Source organism: Neodiprion lecontei, chromosome 7, assembly GCF_021901455.1.
Source record: "Neodiprion lecontei isolate iyNeoLeco1 chromosome 7, iyNeoLeco1.1, whole genome shotgun sequence".
In the NCBI taxonomy this organism is placed as follows: domain Eukaryota; kingdom Metazoa; phylum Arthropoda; class Insecta; order Hymenoptera; family Diprionidae; genus Neodiprion; species Neodiprion lecontei.
Window position 1 is genome coordinate 5665592 of NC_060266.1, and position 25428 is coordinate 5691019.

The 25428-nt window shown below is 35.2% G+C and overlaps 1 protein-coding gene across 1 annotated transcript; it reads right to left on the reverse strand.

The window, feature by feature from the left end:
• Positions 1-6899: 6899 nt before the first annotated feature.
• Positions 6900-19184, reverse strand: LOC107220362. The gene is made up of 3 exons (XM_015658927.2): positions 18654-19184; positions 14666-14848; positions 6900-7143 (listed from the first exon to the last, which is right to left on the reverse strand). Exons 1-3 carry the CDS (start codon positions 18708-18710, stop codon positions 7018-7020), a joined length of 366 nt encoding a protein of 121 aa, XP_015514413.2. The 5' UTR covers positions 18711-19184; the 3' UTR covers positions 6900-7017.
• Positions 19185-25428: the final 6244 nt, after the last annotated feature.

Below are 25428 nucleotides of genomic sequence, written 5' to 3' on the forward strand. Positions count from 1 at the left end.
GACGCGGCTCGCGGCGTGAGTGACGAGCTAGCTGTGTCCGGTACGTTTTGCCGGATTCCCGGCACGGCTATCCAGTTGGCGGCTGCGCTTTCGCCTCCCGCCCCTCGTTAAGCTCGCTACCCGGCCTCCGTGCAGCCCCAACCCTTCCTCTTACAACAGCGAGGCCTCGACCCTCCGGCCACACAGCGGGAACTCTGAAAGTTCCAGGGGGTTATTTCTTTGCCCGAAATATACATATATATATATATGTATACACGGAGTTTCATACATCGGACCGTTCTTCAATTGTACCTTTAGTAGTATGTTGTGTAACAAGGAAGCAAACTCGCTCTTTTCGGGCCATGCTCAAGTTTGCAATATGAGTCGTAGATAAATATGTATTGCAAATACGCGAGGTGAAAACACCCGGTGCCTTCTTTTTACACACGATTCTTTACGTAACGAGAGTATGTTACGCGTTTTTTCACCAAGCACCAAATTGAGGTTAGGATTGCGTAATGTCAGTCTTTTCGAAACGGCGAATGCGCACGGCGCAGAAAAGATCACTTTCAATCACCGTTGCCTTGTAGTTAAACAAGATTCTTTAGGTAACGAGAGTATGTTACGCGTTTTTTCACCAAGCACCGAATTGAGGTTAGGATTGCGTAATGTCGGATTTCTTTGCGACAGCGCATGCGCATAGCACGGAAAAGACAACTTTTAACTCTTGGGACTTAAAGTAGAAACGGGTACTGTGTGCACGGAAAAGACGCGTAAAACATGCTCGCGCTACGTAAAATTATTATTAGGATGGTTTATTTATTATTATTATTATATACATATATACATATATATATATATTTTTTTTTTTATAACTTTTTAGAATTTCGACGTGACTGCACCCCAAATTGATTTCAAATAAATGAATAAAAATTTCATTCAATCTACAGATCTTTGTCTTAATCCTAAACCCTTGCGCGATGGCTGTGAAGTTTGCCAATTAAAATGTACACGTTTTCACGACAGTTACAGTATATGGGACATTCCGTGCCAACTCGACTTACCGCCAAGCCTCGCCATGTCCAATTTTACTTGAACTTTGGTATAGTATTTTGGAGATTGAAAAAGTAACTCCTGAATTATTTCAGATTTTTTTGACCACTGGTTAAAAAGTTTTCTAATTTTTTGCAATAATTTTTATCCCAACATCCGTCAGTCGTACGAAAAAATCATTAACACAAAAATCTTCGCGATGGCGTGAAGTTGAAGGAAACATTTTTCGTCCATTTTTTTTTTTATTTTTTTCTCAAAAACATCTCCTTTAAATAGAATTTTTTTTCTTCTTTTGCTTTCTATTAGAGCAAAACTTTGTGTACTTTGAATACATTTTTTCTTCAGATCGAACGAAGAGATTTGAGGAGAAGATTTTGTAACACTAAATAACTTTTACGAAAGATATTTTATTTTTAGAAAATTTTCGGGTCCTACCTCTAGGTGTAAAATCGGACGGGTTATTAGTCGTAATATTCTGATTTGCTTCAATTCACTTCCATCAGATAGTAGAGATGTTTTTTCATTCGCGTTCATTAACATTCTGGTGAATAGAATTGTTGAAGATTTTTCTCACAGTTTTTTTTTTACTCGCTTTCTGACTTTGGATTCAGGCAGTGGGAGTCCATCCATTATTAATGGGGCACGTGTGTGAAACGCCTCCAGACTTTTTCGTTTGCCGTGAAATTTTAACTGTATCAATCAAGTTTCATGAAACATGTATTCTGTTCCCCGTCTATACGGCTGATTGTATTCATCAAGATTTTATAGATATTTGCTCAAATAAAGTCAGAAATTGGTATTCGTAAAAAGCTATTTGCGTTACAATTTTTACCTGAATAAAAATTCAAAATCAATTTCAGCTGCAATTTTGATATCATTTAATCTAAGATATTGATTAATTTCCATCATTTCCCATGTCAAATTTCACTTTCAAATAGTTAGTCGCATAATGCAATATGATGCCACTGTAAACTCTTATACCAATAACCAAAATTTCAAAGTTTTTCGTGACTCGGGAGTGAAAAAATGTGTAATATGTAATTTGCTTACTTCTTTTTCATTACTTCACCTTCTTCTTAAAACAGGTCAGGACTAATTCAGTAAAATATATTTTTTTTACTGCTGATTGTCATACCTCTTTTTGTACATCACGAGGACACAAAGAAGGCACTGTGAATCATTAGGCATGCAGATTCTGCACGTGATTTGCATATAAAACGTAGAAGAATAACGTTATTTGTCTGGAATGTGTGTGCTCAATTTGCTCTCAAGAATACACTGCAGGTTTGCCATCCGGAAAAAATGCCGGATGGAAATTCCCCGCGATGAAAATTTAGATTCATCGTTATGTTTCGAATCTCAAGGGTACTTCGAATGGTTTGAAAATTCTAAATAATGGTCTGCGAAATTCCGAGTGATTCCAATTGCCCATGAAAAGTTGTCGTAAATCACTTGAGCTTAAAAGACTGAAAAAATGAGCACAATTACCTTCATAATCTTTGTTATAATTCTATAATCGTTTTGAAATTCGACCATTCAGGCTGATGGAAAATTTTCTTTCCATCCAGCAGATATTTCTCAAAGTATTTTTAAGCAGGTCGGAAATTCCAGTCGCGTTTGTACTGTGAGAAGAACTCGTTTATGCATTTCTGAGTTCACTGTAAAACTTTGCCAACGCGTTTCAAAATTCGCGAAAAACTTTATCGTACATTCGACGTGTTTCTATCGAGACTCGAGGGGCGAACCGTTCACGAGACGTCAGGATGACGTTTTTACACCGGCAGGGTGAACACGGAAGCTTTGCCAAAGTAGGAAGAGACCGCGCAGCTGGGATTAGCTGAGGCTTAACAAGGGCTGGATTCGGCAAAGCCCGCAAGATTCGACAAACGATTCTGCAAGCCGTAGGACGAGCCTCTTAAAACTGTTGAATTTCTTTTATTTCCAAAGGCTTGGACGACACGTTGTTATACCCATTATCCGTCACGCAGCCGCGGCTGAGCGAAAGGAATAATCGTGATTAAATTTATGCAGATTCTTGTAATATTCCGTAGACATGTTGAAACCCTCCTTCATAGAGTGAAAATCCCAAATTTTGGATTTTAAAACCTCGATACGATCACCTGCAGGAATTGTAATGCACATATGATTTCAATCTCATCATTTACACAAGATGTTTTGGAGTAAACGCCGCAGTATGTTAGGCTGCCTACCACTGAGGGGAACAAATATCGATAAAACAGGCCTACCGAGTAATCCGAGAACTTGCCCGTGTTGCCAAGTTATGTGGATTTGGCCAAACAGTAGTTTTATTGTTCATAAACTATGCTGATGCGTTCAGTGATCGCGTTCCGTAGTCACGTTATAGTGATCGGTAACTCGATAGGTCTGTTTTACCGATATTTGTTCCCCTCAGTGGTAGGCAATCCAACATATCGCGGCGTTCACTCGAAAACACGCAGCATAATCTATTCTACTGCTTGAAACTTGATTATCTTCACGATATACGATGTGAATTAGATCAAATTTTTTTTCCACTAAGAAACATTGCATCGCTCTTGCGGATAACACTTAAAAAAATTTCTTCAGAATCTAGATTAGGAAGAAGAAGAAGATAAACTTTTCCTACACCTGACCAATAACAGTCAGCTGTGCAGATAACAGTAATGAACACCTATGCAGTAATTCGATGATCAGTTACGAAGGGAAAAATTTTCAAACGAAGATAGTTAAAATTGAATTTCTATCAACTGCGCAGCACTGGTGACCGCATTGAAACGAACCTCATTAAGCGGAGAGAAATGCTCTTTTCAATTCGCCCTGACTACTAGTTGCACGTATAATACCAAGAAAGAAGGAGATAATCCTTCCAACGATGATTACTTCTTTTGATTCGCGTTACTCTCACCTTACATGGTAAATCCTCCAAGATTTGATTAGGATAAAAAAGATGAGGGCAGCATGAGTAACCGGTCTAACACAAGTGTCAAGAGTTGGAGCGCGTCTAATAAATCGTAGCAACGGAGCTTACGGACTTAAGCTCATGGAACACATGTGCCCGGTGAGGATTTTTTTTTTTTCTTTTTCTGCAGATGAATTACTCCCCAGACTTTCGACGCTGACACGAGGCGGAGTTTTGCCGAATTACGTCGTAATACCGCGATGCCTAAAAGTTTACAAAAAAATTCCGCAACGCGTATGCGGGAGCTTGCAAAAAGTGCGTTAATTGCATCGGCAGCTGCTACATAATTTACACCGAAAATGATAAACGCAACCCGAAAAGTTTTCCTCCCATATATTTTAACTGATATATTATACCTACTATTCGCAAAGTGCGATGAAAGGTGAGAAGGAGCTGCAGAATCAATCAAAGTAACAGCGAGTCGTGAAAACAACTTACAAACGTGTACCATTTGACTTTTTTCACAGTGCACACGAACGTCAACTCCAAACGCGATTCGAGACGGCCCAGAAACTTTTTTTCGAATCCGTGTGAAAAACAATTCCTTTTCTCGATGAGACAGCCGTTGCTGCCACTGAAACCAGCTAGACTAAACTTATTTTCAAGACAATAGCAGACCATGCAAGGATGGTAAAAAGTTTGTCTCTTTACCGAAGAATCTCCGCTGACGGAATTTCTTTCCCACGATTATACTGCGAGTTATTTTTATAAATTTCACTTGACTGGAGACGAAATTCATTTTTCAAAACGACTCGCACTAGCTGTTATTTCGCGACTGAAAATACTGCCACCCACAATTGGAGGGTAAAAAGTATCCCGAGACATCCACGTCATGTGGGATGATAGAACAGGAGGTGCAGTTAAGTGATCGATGCGTTTCTTGCCTATGGGAAGAAGAAGAAGAAGAATAAGAAGAGCAGAGTCATCGTTCAGTTTGAAATTGAATTGTCTGAAACCCGTGACAGAATTCTGATCGTTACGTGAAATATTATAATTCAAACGCACAAACACGTGGGTTTGAATTAAATTAACTCATGTACAACTCGCTCGACTCGCGATTCATTTCCGAATCTAGGCCACTTACGACACTTGTCTCATGAATAGGTAATCAAATCAGCCCAGTCCGCAGCTTAATCTTGACTTGACAGAGGGAGGAGCCTCAAGTTTCCTTGAAAAAATCCTTGACTCATTTTCCATTGCCAAAGTCCAAAAGCCTGGAATCGTATAATTTGTATCAGACGTTGCGTATTGCCTTGGTAAAAAGTCATTCGGAAGAATTGAATACACGGTGATAAACCAGCAGAGTTAACAACATCCGGAGAACCATCTTCAGGAATTTAATTACACACGGCTGTGATGTTTGCCGTTTTTACAGTCCAATCATGTTTTCGCAATATCTCGCGAATTGTTGTCCAGAGAGAATTACTTCGGCCTGTAAAAGGAAACAAACTTTTGACAAATTAGGACGGTTATCAACAAGTTCGATGCGCACCGAGTGGTCGTAGTTCGGGGGTTGAGAATGTAAATGGTGCAAGTCAATTAAGACCTTGGTAATTCATTCCGGTTTCAATACAGACTCAATGTTTTTTAAGCGGTAATTTTCAACTACTGTTAAGACATAGAACAAAGAAAAGTAATATAATTTATTCCTACCACCAGAATTTCTAGTGATCTAAAATGCAAATTCCTTTGTCACGAAAAAGCAGGTCAAACTGACTTGCACCACTTGCATTTTCGAACCCTTGTTTAATAATAAAAATTGGGTCACTTGTCCTTGGCATAACGTTTAGTTGAATTGTTGACGCAGGTGAAACCGCAGCTTGTGAACACTGATTAGCTGGCGATGAATCGTGTTATTCTCGGCACGACAAGAATGCTTCTCACCCTCGAGCTCGAATTCTTGTTTGCCCCATTTAGGCTCATTACACGCAGAGCATTTACGTGAGGTGAAAATGTATTATAAGTGAGCGGTGAGTAAAAGCGGCAATAAGTGAATGAAAGCCTTGCCACAATATTGAACTTGGTGTAAAAATAAACAAACGTTTTAATATCGCGAAAAATATAAACCTATTATAACTGTCGGAGATCGGAATAAATTTTCTTTCTCAGTTGATGTTTCTTTACATTTCCCCTGACTCTTCATCATTCGCAACTTATTCTCGTATAAAAACATGCGTGATTTTCGATTTGTTTATACGGTCTATATTTGATTGTCGGTATACGTAACAAGTTTTTTCTGCTTTCTTTCTTTCTTTCAATTATCTGAAGACAATAAGATTATCATACGAGCATTGTCATATCGACAAGAATTTCCAGCTAACCTTGACTTTAACATGAACCGCAATTTATTTCATCTCGCCATCAATAATCCGACAGCAAAAAATAATTTTACTACACGATTTTCTTCCCCATCGTATACCAGAAAGGCATGGAAGGAAAGAAAAAAATATGTATATATATATAGATCTATATAACGGAACATCTGTTATAACTATCGATCTTTTTACGATCCCATCAGTTATGTATTCGGCTAATTTATCAACTCCTACGGTTTTATTTTAAACACTTCAGGCATCCGGCACGCTCATATTATTAAACCGCAAGAGTTTCGATTCTATAACAGTTTTTTTTTTCCCCTATACATTAAAGCGTTGTCAAATTTGCATTATTAATTTTATAAATTTTCGTCTACATAATTTATAGTATATAATAAACTTTGATCCGTCCCGCACGGCTGTATAATAATTACATATAATTAATCGAAAACGTGAGACAATATCATCTATACACACATATATGTATATACAATTATTATATACAATTTTGTGGAACGATTTTCCTTAACGCGAAAAGAAAAGGAAAGAAAATGAAAATATGAAAAACAACTTCACAGAGATCAACACTTATAAATGAAAAATCAATTTTAATCGCGTAACAAAACGTACGCGCCACTTGAAAGCGTTAATATTTTATCAGGTGAGTACAAAAAAGAAGAAAATCATTCTCCGTTCAAAGATCAGTCGACGTTACGTAACGTCCTGAAGCGGTTTCCGCAGCTCGTTCGTCGTTGTAACGTGGTCCACGTTATTTATGGGCATCGGAGCGTTGTTGACCACGTTCGCCAATTCCATGGCGGAGGCACGTCTCGCTGCCTGAAACAAGATGCGAAATTTATTACTCCCGATCTGCGTCGTTTCGTCTCGTATTCGGATCATGGATGTATTACGTATGAAACCGCGAGTGTAACGACGGTTACAATTGAAGAGGAGAATCGAAGAAGGCTACGTGTGCAATTTTTTTCACATTAAAAAGGCACTTATGACTTTTTTTATTTCAATGAGGGGAATTAAAAGGAAGCTGTAAGTGCCTGGATTGGAGAATTAGCAAAATTCATAAGTGCAATTTTTTTCTCAAATTATGAATGCACTTACGGCTCCTTTATGTAGTAGAGGAGAATTGAAAAAAAGCTGTAAGTGTCTCAAGTGGAGAATTAAAAAAGGCCATAAGTGGAATTTCTTTTCAAACTATGAAAGCACTTACGGCTTTTTTTTATATCAACGACGAGAATTAAAAAAAAAGCTGTAAGTGCCTGAAGTGGAGAATTGAAAAAGGTGTTTTTTTTTTTCAAATTAAAATATCACTTACAGGTTTTCGTATTTTAAAGAGGAGAATTAGAAGAGGCTGTAAATGCCTAAAAAGGAGACTTAAAAAAGGCCATAAGTGCAATTTTTTCTCAAATTATGAAAGCACTTACGGCTCTTTTATGTAGTAGAGGAGAATTGAAAAAAAGCTGTAAGTGTCTGAAGTGGAGAATTAAAAAAGGCCATAAGTGGAATTTCTTTTCAAACTATGAAAGCACTTACGGCTTTTTTTTATATCAACGAGGAGAATTAAAAAAAGCTGTAAGTGCAATTTTTTCTCAAACTATGAAAGCACTTACGGCTATTTTATGTCGTAGAGGAGAATTGAAAAAAGTTGGAAGCGTCTGAAGTGGAGAATTAAAAAAAGCCAAAAGTGTTTTCTTTTTCAAATTAAAATAGCACTTACAGCCTTTCTTATTTTAAAGAGTAGAATTATAAAAGGCGGTAAATGCCTGAAAAGGAGACTTAAAAAAGGCCATAAGTGCAATTTTTTCTCAAACAATGAAAGCACTTACGGATGTTTTTATTTCAAAGAGAGCAATTAAAAATAAGTTTTCAAGTGCCTGAACGTGGAGAATTAAAAATGGCAATAAGTGCAAGATTTTTTATTTTTTTTTATCAAAAAGGCACTTATGGCCTTTTTTAGCTCTCCTCTTCAATTGGTCCAAGTAACGGACACGTAGTGGAGCTAGTAATAATATGTTTCCGGAACTAAAATCTTCAAGTTCAATTTCTCAACAACTGTATATTATGTATTACGCTCAATATTTACACACCGGTGTGAATCATCGCGCTCAAAGTTTGTTTCGAATTCACACGATGATGGAAGAATCTTTGAAAGCTCTACACGAGCTGCGATCGTATTCAGATTTTGCAGGAAAAAAAAGAAGATTTTTCACAAACAAACCTATTCGCAATAATGCGCTCAGACTTATAATGAAATACTCTCTGCATCGATAACATTGTGATTTCAACAATATTTTACAATTGTTTTGCAATCGGAATCGATTATCTTTTTTAAAGATCATTCAACGATCTTTCACACATGTGGGTGCAAACTTTCAGTCAATCTATCAGACCAAACGATCAATGTACTCATCACCATGTGATAAATCTTTTACCTAAGATGGTGAAAATTTTTCTATTATATTATTAAAGCGTACAATTAATCCGGGAAGTAAAATTTCATTTCAATAATAATAAATATATATATATATGGAACAAGGAATTAGACTGAACTTAACGAAAAATTATCTTCATTTCCAGTGTAAACAATTAGAACGATTCAAACTCTAGTTCACTTGAATCCGACTTGACCCTTTTATGAAAATAGTCGCGGAGTGATGAATGAGTGTGAAAAAAAAGCCCTACCTTTCCGAATGTGTAATTTATTTAATAGTAAATCCTTAGGAACAATCAGTAACAAAGATAAACTCGTTTTTTCGTTAACTTTAGTCCCGTCCATACAAAAGGACAAAAATATATTGTTTTTATTTCACAGTGCATGGATAAAAAAAAGTGGACGTTTCGGTGTGTACCGTTAAATTTTCAAATCGAGATAAAACATGTGATTCAAACAATATGAAAAAAAAAAAAAAAATCGTGATTCAATCGGTACAAATATTCCGGGGATATAGAAAATATTCATAAAATTCGAGATATCGAGAAAATATTAGCCAGATTCAAATTTTCGCACTAAAAAGTTGGCCGAAATTTGGTTTCATAGAAGCGGACTCGACGTCGTTATACGAAGAGAAATTCGGACCGAAACTTTGAGAACTCTACACGTGTATCACGTGGAGATCATACTGTGGTTAGAGGCTAAAGTGCTCGTGCCGAAAACATCACCTGTAGCTTTTGTCACGTTGTTTATGATACTTGACAAACAAAGAAGCCTCATGGCAGGATCGTTAAGTGAGCACTAAGGAAAATCAATGCCGACGACGCCGAGATGAAAGAATGCGTCCTTCCGTTATATATATATATGTACGTACCTTGGATCTATTCAATAGGAAAAGAGCAAAAGACGCGGCTTTTTCTTCTTGGAGAAAATTGTTTTTCCAGAATTTTATAACACCTTTTATGTCAATATCAATGAACCCAGAATGAAAAATGCTTCAATCGAATGTGGAAAGCGGTTTCCCCGATTCATCGAATTCTTATCACTAAAGGGTTCTAAGATCGTGTAACGCGACTGTGTGGGATGAAAATCTTGTCCCGCAAAATCGTTTCTATATTGTGAAAAAATTTCCTAGTAAAAAAAATTCTGCAACACAAGTATAATTGCGATTACAACGATTCGAACATCGTTCAAATTGCGGAGAAAAATTTGTCAGTGTTACTCACCCGACTATTCGGTGTGATTTTTACATCTCGGTACTAAATTTTCACATTTTTGAAAAGATTTTATTTACCGTTAAAAAACGTATATTTGGATACGGTGAAACAAATGTTTCGTTGTTATTATCAAATTTTATTCAAACGAAATACGATTTTTTAACTATTCGCAAAATTTTATCCATCGTTATTTGGTTCAAGTAACGTTTTTTTTTTTAACAATAAATAAACTCTTTTCTCGGTGTATATACGACTGTTTAATCTGCCGCAAGTTTTTGTTCAAACAATTGACCTCGACGTCGAATTATCGCAATAATTAGAGAAAAATATAACACGAATTTCAATTTTTCATCCCAGAATTGTATATTTCGGATATGGTAAAAGAAAAAAAAAAAAAAAAAGAAAAACTTCACCTCGGTGTCAACTGAATGCGTATTTTAATCATCCCATCCCAAATTAATCTTGACACGTAACTCGGGGCTGCGGTAAAGCAGAGGTAAAGGGAGCGTCTTTGCGTGGGATTGAGGGTGTGTTTACACGCGGTGTAAATCCCCTTTCGTTAGCCGTTAAGCAGGAAAATTGAATTCAAAATATTAGACAGCGGTAAAGCCGGGTGTAATAACACTTTCACCTGAATTATCATAGATCCTCACGTCAGTTTCCAAATTTTCTACCTGTAATAATATTTTCAACTAATCCTAGGCTGTGACATATTGGATAAATGTGTCAGTTTTACGCACACTTGGATCAAGAATTGATTTGAATCAACGATAGAGGAGAAAAAAAAAAAAAAGAATTGAAATTTATCCAACGATAAAGAATTTGCTGAAATCTATTACGTGAACTAAAAAAAATCGTCAAATCGACTAGAGTTTTTTTGAGAATTTTTAATTTTTGTGATTTCAAACTAAGCGCAAGTATCCTCAGCTTTTTTTTATAATTGAGATATTCACAGCCAATTTATAATCTTTATAAATAAATTATAGTAACGATTTTCAGCTGTAACAAACAATTTCCTCAACTTCATTTACCCTTGTGTAAGATTGTTATACTCCTTGAATCGAGGACTCGTGATCATCGATTGCTTATGAGTAAATACGCGTCAAGTTGAGTTGCCGCATCAATAATGGCTTATTGTTAATTGGTATTCCATAATTGCATACGTCAAGTCGTTATACCGAATGAAATCAACATGGGAAAGCCGCAATAAGTTGCGGCTTCACGTACCAATTAGTCGCAAACTTCTCATCTTATTGTATATATAGGAAATTCCATGCTAATCCAACAACCGACTGACCCTAACCGTTTTCAATTTTGTTGAAAATTTCTTCTGCAATTACCTCAACTACGACACATCGTCCCGAATTTTATCAGATTGTTTATTAAACCGGTTAATTATTTATAGATATTGAGAGTGATTTTGAATAGAACCTTTTTTAAAATACTCAAAAACTGTATTTTCTTTTCCAAACATTTCAAAGCCGGGCCGGTTTTGTTCCATTTTTCTTTTTTTAGAACTCTGAAATTCTTTGTTCAACTGAAACATTGTTTAATAAACGGTCCGAAAATTCCCAAATAATTCTGAAGACTTCCATTTTTCACTTAAAACATTTCTAGACCGGTTTCATTATGAAACTGGTAAAAAAAATAAATCAAATGTACCAAAAAAAAAAAAAAATCGACGAAAATCACTACATAAGTGCAAAAATTGTACAAAAAAAGAAGTGCGTCAGAATTGGGACAATTGTAGAAAAAATTTGAAACAAAATAAAAAATGTTGGAGTTCAGACGTTGGTCAGATTTGTATGGAATTCCCCACACATATGTGTCATATTATTCCTCAAGAGTTGGAGATTATAACATATACATTAACGCAATCTCTTCATCTGCCTGGCTCTGTACAATCCTGATTTTTTCTTGAATCTATCTCCCTTTAATCCTTATTCCAATTTATAAAAAAGCGAGGCTGCTACTTTTCGGCGATACCAACTCGAGACTCGACTTTTTTAATCCACCGCAGAGTTGTTTAATACAGCACACGATTCAATACACGTAAGGCAAAGGACAATTGAAATACTTGAAACACGAAAAAAAATGGCGTGCCTTGAAAGCGTAACAAACGCATTACATTTATACAATACCTGCATAATAACTTATCGAATAAACAAATTCTCCCGCAAAAGATGCAGGCAAATACACGAAGATTTAATGAAATTTCGTAAAAATCCTGATCCAATCCTCTTTTACAAATGAACGAGACGACTTTACAATCGCACGAATTGTCGTCAAATTTTTTTAAAAATAATTTCATGTCCGAAAAGCTTATTCGGAATAAATGCAAATTTCGCCCAGTTTGACGAAAAAATTCAATGAAATTAACAAAATTTCATCTGTTCCATTGCGATGTCCAAAAAAAGAAGAACAGAAGAAAATTAAACGTAATCCAGAGTGTTGTAATCGTAGATTACAAATAGTAAATTACAAATCCATTACGAAATACTTTTTTCTTTTTTTTACAAGAGATAATATCCGACTATGGCGGTTAGTAGAGAATTTATTTGCGAACGGAACGAGCCTTGGTTTGTGAAAAAAAAAAAAAAAAACTGGCAATCCGAGAAGCTTGTTTCATTTGAAAACCGATCGAATAACGCGATCTCTTTGAAGTTATCCATATAACAATTGCATTGTTGTAATCAGAATTCGCGATTTCCCAATTTTCCCATGCAGTGTTGAATGAAAATTGCTTCAAGTAAATTCTACTCGATTAAGTTCGGTACTTATTGTAATTTTGAAACCTGCTTTTAGTCGCATGAATTTTTGTCTGAGTGGGGAAAAAAAAAAAAAAATCCTCAATCAATCATGTACAAAGTGCTCAGCGCCAGGTGCGAATTTAAATAATATTATACGTACAAAAGTGGCCCAACAGCCGGTCAACCGAGCATAAAGTTGCGGTATAAGGGTGCTTGAAATATTAAGGGTAAGAGGAGAGAGCGCGCCAAAAAAAAAATAACCTCATATAAATTTAATTCGCATTTCAACCCCTTCGCAAAAGCGATGAAAAAAATTTCAAAGAAATTTCTGTTGATGAGTTCGGAGGATTACAAGTTATTCGCAAAGTTTTGTAATTTTTCAGAAATTCGTAGTCCGGTAAATGAGATTAAAGAAAAAAAAAAAAAAAAACTCTTTGTTCCTAAAAGCTTAGCTTCAAAGCGCGTGAAACGAGTCCGTCAAGTTGTTTCAACTTTTTAATGTAATTTTGTTTTACAATAACGGCAATCGATGCAACTTTTTAATTAGAATTCTATCGCCAGTTTTTAGTACTTTGTTTATTGTTTACGTTTCGGTTAAATTGACTGTATTTATTGAAAAAAGAAAGAAAAATAAAAAAAAAATTTCCAACTTTTTTTTATTCGAAACATCCTCCTGATTGATGAGGTAAAAGTTTTACCTTAAATTCGTATATTTCGAGGGGAGGATAAAACCTCGTCCTTAAGAATTTATGCCTTTTACGCGTATATTCTGCCTCTGCTCGTTTTCTCCGTCGTCGTAAAGGGTTTATTTAATAACAACGAACAATCAAAACAAATTCAAATTTTCCCCTTGCTTGATTGATTATCCTCGTAAAGAACACTTTTCGATTCACGCGGAGGAGAAGAATTTGGATTATCTGATGTTGCGTTTAATTTATCTGTAACAATATATTCTGTCTAAAGCAGAACAAAAAAAAAAAAAAAAAAAACAGAACCACTACAGAAGTACTATATCAGCATTTACGACGTTTATAAATAGGATTAAATAAAGTATGAAATCAATGGAAACTCCACGATTGATCCGAATCGTGTCGCAACAACATTTGTTTATCGGTCAGTCTGTCAGTCAAATAATTTGACATAAATTAAACAACGGCGTAAAGCCGTTTATTAAAAATCGAAGAAACGTTATTTGTTGAACCAAAGTAGTCCGATTGGTCAAATCTCGCATTCTCGCGTATATAAATCGACATGTCTGACCTACTTCAACGTTTTTCTATATTTATTGAATTCAATTTATGAGGGAAAACGCATTGTTTCCATCAATCTCCCAGATGTTGTTCAGGGTTAATCGTGAGCTTATCGGCAACCGCAATTTGTAACCGTGAAGATTAAATTCCGCTAGTCGAAGGCACGTCGAATTGGAAAAATAATTGCAGGAGGCAATCGATTTGAGGGTTGACAATTTTAAACCCACGTTTTGAAATTTAAAGACAGTCCAAAGAAATTTTGAGAAAACCAAACACATCATCAAACAAATCGGTCCACAAGTTGTGGATAAAGTCGATGAAGTTTTTTTTTTTTTTTTTTTTGTACGCCCAATACATCCTAATTGAACAATAAATCCGTTTGAATAAAAATTTAGGAAATAAATAAAGAAATGTTATTTGGACTAACGATAGTGAACAGGAATAAATTAACAACATCCCTACTAAGAATAATGTATAGAAATGAATCCGAGTGAATTGTAATAACACAAGCTATACCAATACGATATCAATAATTTGAATAACATTTACAATAATTTTATAAAAGATTTTTTCCTCTTTTCCTGACTTCCGATTCAGGTGGTGATCCTCGTTCGACGACTCAAGCTCGTTGCGAACATCTTTGCATCGAAGAAGCTTTCGTATTCGGTGAAACGGAACAACGCCGACGTTACTCACTTTTTGCCTGTCTCGTCTGGCTGAGTAGAGGACCCAGAGAACGTAAATCGTCATAATGAGTGCCGGTACGAAAATTCCTGCGAGGCTGGATGACCCACGCATAAGGACATGGTGAAGAGCGAGTAGAGTAACGGCAAGGGCTGTTCCTCCGGCAATGTAGCGTCCTGTTCGCCGACGTTCGTCCTGCAGAGGAACGAAAGCTGTCGGTTAAAGACTGTCAATTAGGATAAATAACGCCGCTTTAACCCTTTGAGAATATACTGGATCATCAAAACCCATATTGCGCAACTTTAACCGAAAATAACTATTAGACAGATTCAAAATTCGCGCGCTCTTCGCCCTCTGGCGGTAGTTCAAGATATTACTAGGTCATGTGATTTAACCTAATACTTGAAGTTTTTCTGAAATGATTTTTTTTTTTTTATTGTATTTATTCATACTTTTAAACTGCACCGTCACATTCTACGACGACGAAAGTATTCCCCTGATTTTTTTCTCCATGATCGAACGCGTATATTTGAAATGGTAACACATCAAAGATGAAATATTGATGAGACTCGATCATCAGGACCCATATTGCGCAACTTTAATCGAAAATAACTATTAGACAGATTCAAAATTCGCGCGCTCGTGGAGGATGTTAATAGGTCACGTGATTTAACCTAATACTTGAAGTTTTTCTAAAATATCATTTGTTTTCTGTATTAATTCATACTTTTGAACCGCACCGTCACATTCTACGATGGTGAAAGTATTCCCCTGAATTTTTCACCCCGATCGGAGGCGTATATTTGAAATGGTAACACATCAAAAATGAAACAAGGTCACTTTAACCCAGAGTGTACTTGATGCTCGAAAAGAGAGGTTTACATAACGCGAGCATGTTTTACGCGTTTTTTCACGAGTGTTTTGATGAAAAGTTTTCAACACTGGATTTCAATTGTAAACATCTCGTTGTTAACGTCGTCAGAAAAACAATATTATTCCATTATTCTTTCACCGAAAAATCCGTATCATTAGTTTAATTCTACTGAGAAATAGCGCACTTTATTCCAGAATGAATTCCCTATAGATTCTCTGAAACAATTTTGTTCTTCAGTTTGCCGATTGACGCAAATCAAAAAAAAAAAATTCTAATACTTACAATCGTAATAATTTACAGAATATAATCAATTTGTGATTCATTAAGAAATACGTTATTTTCAATCAAAGTTCGACTTGGACAGTCTGTGGAGAATTCATTCACGAGTTGAATCGGTAATTACTCGTTAAAATCGGACAAGTAAAATGAATTTCTCGGTGAATAAATAACAGAATAATGAGATTTCTATTATGTATTTATAATAATGAGGTATTCACAGTTGAATTTCAGTGTTTTAAAATTTTATCCTCCACGACAGAAACTTTTATCGTTAAATGTAACTAAATTAGCTTCGGTGAAACTATTTAAAACTCTGTTTCATCACTTATTTTGTTTCAACATATTTTCAATTTGACTGTAGACCCCGTACATCCTTAATTGAATGTAGCTCATCATCGGCGCGTATCTTTTCAGCTTTATTTGCATCGTTAAAATTGAATTCTCCTTCTTCCTTCGAATACTGATTTTTGCCAGAGACGCGAGATTGCGAAGAAAAAATGGCAAGACAGTATCCAGCCTGCAGATTTCTCGCAGCGCGGCTGCGGTCAGAATTCGATTCTATTATCGCCTAATTTAACTCTTGCAGTCGTCTGTCTTTGTTATAGACGAATAAGATTGTATTTATACTAAAAGTCGAGTCGTACACGTTTAGGCAATGAAATTTTCTGAAACCTTGAGCTAAAATCAACGCGGCTTTCGCGGCTTGGAATCGGTTCGAAAGTTGAAAAAGGAGTTGGCCAATTTTTCATCGAGTAATTTTGGCTCGTGTCCTTTTAAACAATCCCCAATGCAATTATACAACCCGCAATCTTGATGCGTGCGTCGGAGAATTTAAATCAGTCTGGCGCAGAATCCACTGACCTATGAAGCTCTGTATAGCTTAGTATTATATATAGTCGAGACAGACGGCATGCGTATATCTGCGTGCCGAATAGCCGTCAAAGCACCGGCTGGGAACTGCAGCAAGAGAGTCCGAACCGAAATGCGCAAAAGCTACTTACACTGAGAAAAATTTCATTTGTTACGGTAACTAGAAAAATTCAGTAAAACAGGTATCGTTGTAAAAAACTGTTTGAATATTGTTGTCGCTATTGTCGATCCTTTTTTGGTTATTGCGACGCAAAATAAGTTTCTGAGGTTTACTTTACTTTTTTAGTTAAGCAAGGCTCACTCGAAAAATTTTTGACAAATGCTTGGAAAAAAATTTTTCCTACAATTTTAAGGAAGTAGGAAAATATTTAGAGGTCGCTGCCAATTGTTGTAATATTTTTCATTTATTTTTATGCGCACATCTTACAGACTTGTATATATTATATTAGTTTAGATTTTTGGCATCGTGGTTCAATCATTCATTGTTCATAAAAATCAGTATTGAAAACGGAATGGGGACATTAAGGTGATGCGATAATCCTATTTCGGTAACAAAAACCGTTATCCAAATTTCTCCGAGACGATTAATTTTTCGGATAATTAATTAGATCAGAATACAGAAAAAAAAAGTAATATACGTATATACAAGTCCGTAAGGTGTATACGTGAAAATAGATAAACAATATTACAACAATTGTTACCGGCCTCTAAATATTTCCCTACCTCCTCCAGATTTTACGATATTTTTTCTCTCTGTATCTGTTACAAGCTTTTTAAGTTGCAACTTGAAGAAAAAACAAAAATTAAAAAATGAACTACTCTAATGTCATAGATTAGGGTATTTTGAAATGTGTCTGAAATCATTTCGACAACGTTTTACGACGATGTTTAATTATCGCACAACCTTTGTTCTAATTCATAATTAAACCCCCAATTACACACGATTCTAACAAATGACCGCACAATGTGATGACAATATAGTAAACAACTGCAAAGACAATTCTTGAAAATGATACGGATCGAATTGACATATTTCGAGCTAATTCTCTCTTACTTTTTATTTCGACTTTCAAGTTCTGGCATGAGTTTGGAAATACATTCGTCGTTGGAATAATAAATAATCTCGACCGCAAAAAAAGCTTTATGGGTTTTATAAGATTTGGGTTCTTCGATAAGTTAAGCCTGACGATCAACTTGTCTGTAATTTTAATACTGCCGAAAGATTTTCGATCAAAATACAGTTCCGGGATTTGCCAAGGTCACAGGGATCTACACCTACTCGTCTATCTACTTCAAATAAATACCGCAACTCGAGGCAACCAACATGTAGATGATACTCAAGAATGGATGAAAATCTAGTGCAGATTAATTCGTTCGATTTCACTCTTCGATAGCTTATTTTATCCAGAAGATTATAATGATTTCTACAAAGTTACTAAAAACGAATTCTCTTCTCTTCAATATACGATTCGATATTCCCATTTGTCAATCGTAATCAATATCATACGTTGTAAAATTGAGTGTTCAACAATGACGTGATAAAAAAAAAAAAAAAAAATGGCAGTGAAGTTTTGAAAAAACAAAATTCCGAATAGAACGAGAAATTGAAAGTATCTAATAAACTTTTAACGATCTTTAAACTATTCGAAACGAAGCTTTAATAACTAAACTTTCATTCACAATTTGAAAATCTTCTATTCTTGTATTTTGAAAGCTCTCTTCGCAGCTTGCGAACACAAATGCAATTTTACAAATACTAAATGTTCGACTACCCGGTAATGAAATTGATAAAAAGCGTCCATTTTTTTCCGAACAAACGTCCTAAGTCTGACTTTCGAAATTGGTATTTGTAAGAAATCGTCGGAACACCTCGCGCGACATTTGTCGTAAATAATGGCATAATTTTTATCCTGATCCTCGGGTCTTTTTTTTTTTATCTCATTTCTCCAATCGTCGCACGTAAATTATCATACTCACAGATGATGAAGCCAAAGGTCGCAGAGTGTTCTGGGAAGAAAGCTCCGACTTTGGCATGACGAGGATGATTTAAAAGCACCGATCTGCAACCATCCGTACAATAACGGCGCCCCGGGTGCACTTATAAATAGTGGTTGTGAGTATAATTCAACGTCGTTGCGAGCCGTGCAATAAACCGATGGGGGTTATTCTCACTCTTTCCTCTTCCCCACGTATCACAGCCTTGTAAATATTACGATCTTTACCCCGGAACGGCCATGTAAACAACGTTCGGATGCAGGGGGCCGAGTCTTTATAATCATAAGCGAAAGCCGCCAGCGGCGAAAGATCTTCGGCGCAATCGACTCGGCGCCGTAAAGTTTCATGAAAAACTACAAGGTTGAAACGACGGTAGCGATGCGACTCGGACGGTGAGATGAACGAGGAAAATCGACGAAAGTTTATCGTAGCGCGGATGGAACGCGAAAAGGAAAGTAGACTTTGCCGCAAGTTCTCTGCGCGACTGTTCGCCGTCCGAAACTGTTTTACCGACCGAGCAACCGCCGCACTTGCCCGGAGGCGGCTAGCTTCTGGTTTTCTTTCCCTTCCTTCGGTCCCATCCCAGGCGGTGTTAAATCTCCGCCTTAGCCGTTGGCATAATAAACAATATTCGAGAAAACGCTTGTAACGCGCCGTTGATCGTACCGATCTCGACGATCTTCTGGATCGCTCACGGGGGATTCCCCCACCTCTATCCTTAACCTTCGATCACCCATACGCTGATTCTTGTATGTGATACTGGGCGCCGTTTTCTGACCTCGGTTATTAAGGTATTAGTCTGGTAACTTGTGCCGATTTTCATGTATTTTTTTTGGAGGGCGTTTTTTTCGTAGGAAAATAAAAATGACACGTTTTGGATATTTAGGATGTTTTTATTTACATATTAAGATTACAAAAAAAATTTTTTTTTTTTAAATTTGACAGTTTATTATTATTATTATTATTATTGATCGTAGTTGGCACATCGAGAAAAAAGCGCTTGAGTGGCCGCGGTGATTTTAGCTCTTGATGTTATCTGAGATCAAAAATTCTTGATAATTCTTGATCTATAGACACGTCGTTCTCGTCGGAACTAGCGAGAAATTTTCTCACCCCTATCTTTTTACTTTACAACCCCTTCTTTGCTAAAATAAAAGGACTTTTTTTTTTCAAAGTCCGCCATTTTGTTATTTATCCACGAAATTTAACTTCAGTAGTTCCGACCAAAATGACGAGTCTATAGATCAAAAAATTTTGATTTCAGATCACATCAAGAGCTAAAATCACCGCGGCCACCCACGCGCTTTTTTTTCGAGGTGCCAACTTCGATCAATAATAATAATAATAATAATAATAATAATAATAATAACAACAACAACAAACTATTAAAGTTTTTCAAAAAAAAATTTTTTTTTTTGTATCTTTAATATGTAAATAAAAACATCGCAAATATCAAAAACGATTCATTTTTATTTTCCTACAAAAAAAACGGCCTCCAAAAAAGACATGAAAATCGGCACAAGTTACCAGACTACTATCTTAAAACTTTACCGCGTTCGCTTGAAAATCGCGTCAACGATTTCAATTCATTCGCCCTGATTTCCACAATCGTTGTCATACCTTGACAACGTATTTAAATACGAGAATTTCGATTAATTTTTTTGTTTATTTAGGAAATGATTAAGAAAATTTTAGAGGTTTTAGCTACGCGTTTCTTACATATTTCGTAATAAATTTGCTTCATTAAAATGTATGAGGGTGATGCAAGGAGTTCAATTTTAACAGAGTGTAAAAACCTCTTATTTCTGTTCGAAACTTGTTGAACTGAAGTGAAAAAAAAAAAAAAAAAAATGTGTAAAATATTCCGAAAGTCAGCGTTTATCAGAGAAATTTTCAAAGCATGTTTTCAACCTGCTGGATTTTTACGAGGCTGCAAATTTGGTCAAGCGGAATGACCGAGATGCAAATTCGCGCTTGCATTCTTTCCGCAAGCATTCGTGTCGAGTGTTCGAATTTCAGAGCTGCAACGAACCGAGTGTAGTCACATTTCGATATTGAGTATGTGGGTGAATTTTTCATTGTCTTCCATTCCCAAGTATAAACAAATGTGCGTATAACGAAACTTCATATCCTAGGATAATATAAGATACGTACACAGACCGTATAAGCTTTGTTGTAAACAAGCCTCGTGTAAACCGTTAATGTAAAGTTCGAAACTAAATTTGAATTGATAATACCGCGGAATCTTTGTTGTGTAGATATAATTAATCGACAACTTTGAGCCGAGTTCAGCATCGCGTAACGGTTTGTGACAATCAATGAGAACTCAAACAACGCGACGAAACTTCCTTTGTATTAGGAGAAACTCACGAATTTCACATTGTTTCGTTGATTGTATTTCTTGAATATCAATTAATGAATTTGATCATGCTCATTGTCGTACTTAGCAAACGTGAAAAGACAGTTTGAGAAATAATGCAGGTTGAGATTAGCAAGTCAAAGTCTGATACAAATTGGAAAAGATCCGTTGAAAAAAAAAAAAAAAAAAACAACAGGAGGGAGTAAATTTACCGTCAAGATTTTGTTATGTTACTACAATTGTAAAATTATATCGCGGACTTTTTTCACAGTGTGTAATAATTTTTCGTAAGGTTTCCAATCCAATCACCCGCGGCTCAATCAAGAATTCAATTCAACGTTTTTCATTGAGCGATTAAAAAATAGTTGCCGCTGCGAAAAACTTGTTATTCGTTCTTTTTCATTTTTTTTCTTTTTTTTTTTCAATTTCTTTCTCCCGCTCACTGCACGCAGTCAGTTTTCAATTTCGTCGCACTAGCATGACACGATCTATGTCTATAGACGTATGCATGAATAGGATGTGCACTGATTGGTAAAAATGAATTCCCCTGCCTCCCCCGCAACAAGAGAAAAAAAAAAAGAAAAAACAAATTCATTTCAGAACCAAACACGTCCGTACCGACGAATATTGCAAAATATTACACACCCGTGAAAATTGTTTGCGGAAAATTTCAATTGGTCGAAAAGTTAAGAAAAAAAAAACTTGCATCGATTTTAGTCGAGGGATTAAAGACTCATGGATCAATGTACACCTAATTTCAACATTACGAAGGTTTCAAAAGGTTTCAGGGATTTCAAAAGATTTCAAAATATTACAGAGGTTTCAGGGATTTCAAAAGATTTCAAAAAATTTCAAAATATTACAGAGGTTTCAGGGATTTCAAAAGATTTCAAAAAATTTCAAAATATTACAGAGGTTTCAGGGATTTCAAAAGATTTCAAAATATTACAGAGGTTTCAGGGATTTCAAAAGATTTCAAAATATTACAGAGGTTACAGGGATTTCGAAATATTTCAAAATATTACAGAGGTTTCAGGGATTTCAAAAGATTTCACAATATTACAGAGGTTACAGGAATTTCGAAATATTTCGAAAGATTGCAACAAATATCAGAAGCGTCAAAAAGATTTCAGAAGATTTCAAGAGATATTAGAAGATTTTAAAAGATTACAGAAGACGTCAGATGATTTCAAATACTTCGAAGATTTCAAGAGATTTTAAAAGATTTTAAATGATTACAGAAGACTTCAGATGATTTCAAATATTTCGAGGATTTCAAATGATTTCAAAGAATTGCAAAAGATTTCAGCAAATTTCAGATTATTTCAAAGATTTCGCAGACTAAAAAATATTTCAGAAGATTTCAAAGATTTCAAAATAGTTTACAAGATTTACGGAGAGGTGTAAACCTTTTACCATTAAAAAAAAAAATAATAAAACGAGAAAAACAATTTCAGGGCAGATTTCTGCTAAAAATTTTGTTTAAAGTGTACAATTTTTTCATTGTTGTAAAAATTAATCATCAGTTATCATCTATTTAAAGTAAAATGTACGCTTCACGAAAAAAACTCATGCACACTTTTTTTTATGAGACCGTTAGCTACGCTATAATATTCAAAAAAGTTCAAATTATAGGTAACTCAACTTTTGACAGGCTGTAACTTTGACACAGTTAGCTTTACGAAATTTTGACAAGAGACCTTTTTTGTAGAGCATTCAATTTCCTACAAAAATATATCTTTAGATTTTTTGTACGACGCTTCGTTAGCTAGTTATAAAAACTAGAAGAGGCAAACAACATTTATCCTATGTTATTCTTATGGAAAATCGAAAAGTGCGATGAGCCACCCCTAAATATTAATATTAAAATCTAAAATTTTAACTGGTGTCTTTGTATACGTAAATGAAACTTTTTAACCTGTTTGGAACCTGAATCACCCTAATATATATATATATATATATAATTTGTTTACGGACTATTTACGGACTCGGGTTTTAGCACGACATAATCATGACCTAGAGCTTCTACCACTCTTCAAATTTAGCAACTGTTTTGTTATTTGTTGACCTTGTCAACGGGCGCCAGTTGTTACCTAATCCAACCCCTCATATTATTGGGGCGTGTGATTTTTGTCCGTCAGAGCCTCGTGAAATTCCCATTTTTATTAGCTTTACCGGTTGCGTAAGCCGGATGCGAAGGATGAAGTGCCGGCTGATGTTTGCCCGAGACTTAAACGAGACCTCTTGTATCTCCGGCGCAAAAATATTCTGCACACAAGTTGCAAAGACCTATCAATATCGGTTAAAAAATATCGATACCTTTCAACGAGAATATTACCGCGCAAAGCACAAATTTCAATGATGTATAGTTACGAAAGTTGTACGCATAAAAAGTTGAAATATCACCAAATGAATGTATCAATTTTTGTGCGATTGTTGAATACTCGTAATTAATTATTCCCCTTATTCCAAATATAAAATATAAAAATATAAAATATAAAAAATTGTTCTCTGAAAAATAAATAGCGGTTTAAGAAATTTTTGCACTTCGCGTATAATTCAGCCACGCGCTAATTAAACCCCAAATTAAATACAGCATGCTTATTTTCATCTTATTTCACGTATTAAAAACTTCCGTGGCATATTTCCCGTCTGTTATATTATCAGCATCCAAAAAATTCCACGCGCCAATACTCGGTGTGCTATAAATCTGCATGTCATGGTTCTGTTTGCTACTCAACTATAGATATAATGTTATTATATAATACCATTGATATCTGGTTTTCGTCAATTCTCATCCATAAATCCCATATTTCCCCTCCGAGTGAATGCGATTTCAACTATTCCGAATACGTACTAAGCTTATAAGATATTTCAATGAATTATAAACCATAGAACTCTTTAAATTTTATCAATAATCTCTAACAATTGGCTTGAAAAATTTTTTGAGATTTTGATAATGCGTAAATTTATTCGCCACATTCGCACCGTTCCCAAAGAATGAATATCTGATAGTTATCGTTAAATTAATATTTCTCACCCTGACGGATTTCACGGTCTGGTCAAGAATTTTTTACAATAATAATATTTTCCCCGTAATTGCTTTAAAAGCATGCCTAAATTCCACTGAAAAATTACAAGAAATAGAAAAAATTTTCGAATCCGACACTAGAATAAGATTGAAATCGAAAAGATTTTCTACCGCACTGAAATTACACTGAATTCTAAATTCGTACTTATAACTGAAATCAGACTTGAAATCTACCGAAATATTTTATTACAAATAAAATAAAAAAAAAATTATTAGTGATATTTTGGTGGTACCAGAGTAGATTTTCCGACTGTAATTTTGGTAAAACCGTAGTGGTAAAATTTCACAACCATACCAAAGAATTGAGTGGAATTTGAGCGATTACCTGGAATATCAATCTAGTATCACTGATTTTAGGATCCAGCAAAAAAAAAAAAAAAAACACTAATAACACGGTGGAACCGAATTCGCGAAGGGATAAATCGATAAATCTACAGTAACTGATACTTTTTTAACGATCATATCAACACGTAATTAAAATTTTCTTCCACGTTATCTTATGAATAAATTAATCCCTCATTATCAGCAGCCATTTGAACCGCGGTCAGAGAGTCGGAAAATTGTCAGGCGTTTGTTGGTTTTTTTTTTAAATTCCGTTTAACCGAGAGAAGCATACTTCAATTGTGGGAAAAATATTCAAGCTTTATTTGCGTACCACTGAAAAGCTTCGCCAAAATCATTATCTGATAATTAATATCAACGTTGAACCGCGTGCGATAAAATCAGGGTGGGGGGGGATTATTTTTGGTTCAAAACTGTCTCGCATTAAAAACAGACTAAATTAGTATGTTTAACTGTATGTTATCGTAATCGTATTTGCATTTATGTTGCTAATATAATTGTAGGGTAAACAATTTCGCAGGATTGCATTTTTAGATATGTTATACGAACGATGTTTGCATTTCATATCAGATTCTCAGCAATCTAAATGCGGAATTGAGGTTGAAATTTTTTTTCTCATTTAAAAATGAAAGTAATTCATCATTCACTTTGCCTTTACTTGTAAAAATTCAATGTTGCCACTATTTCCGAATTGTAAAATTATCCAATTTTTCTCACGTTTTCCTGACCCAAAATTGTAATTTTCCAGACACCCTTTGCATGTATGAAAGTAAAAACAATAGCTTTAAAAAAAAAAATTAATTCGTTGTTACAATAATTATTATTATTTATTTATTTTCAATTATTAATTCACACACGTTCGTAAGTTTTCCATTCAAAACTGAACAAGTGTTTCTCTAATTGTAAAACTAAAATATTCTAAATAAGAAAAAAGATCGATTTTCAAATTTAGAAATCAGATACTA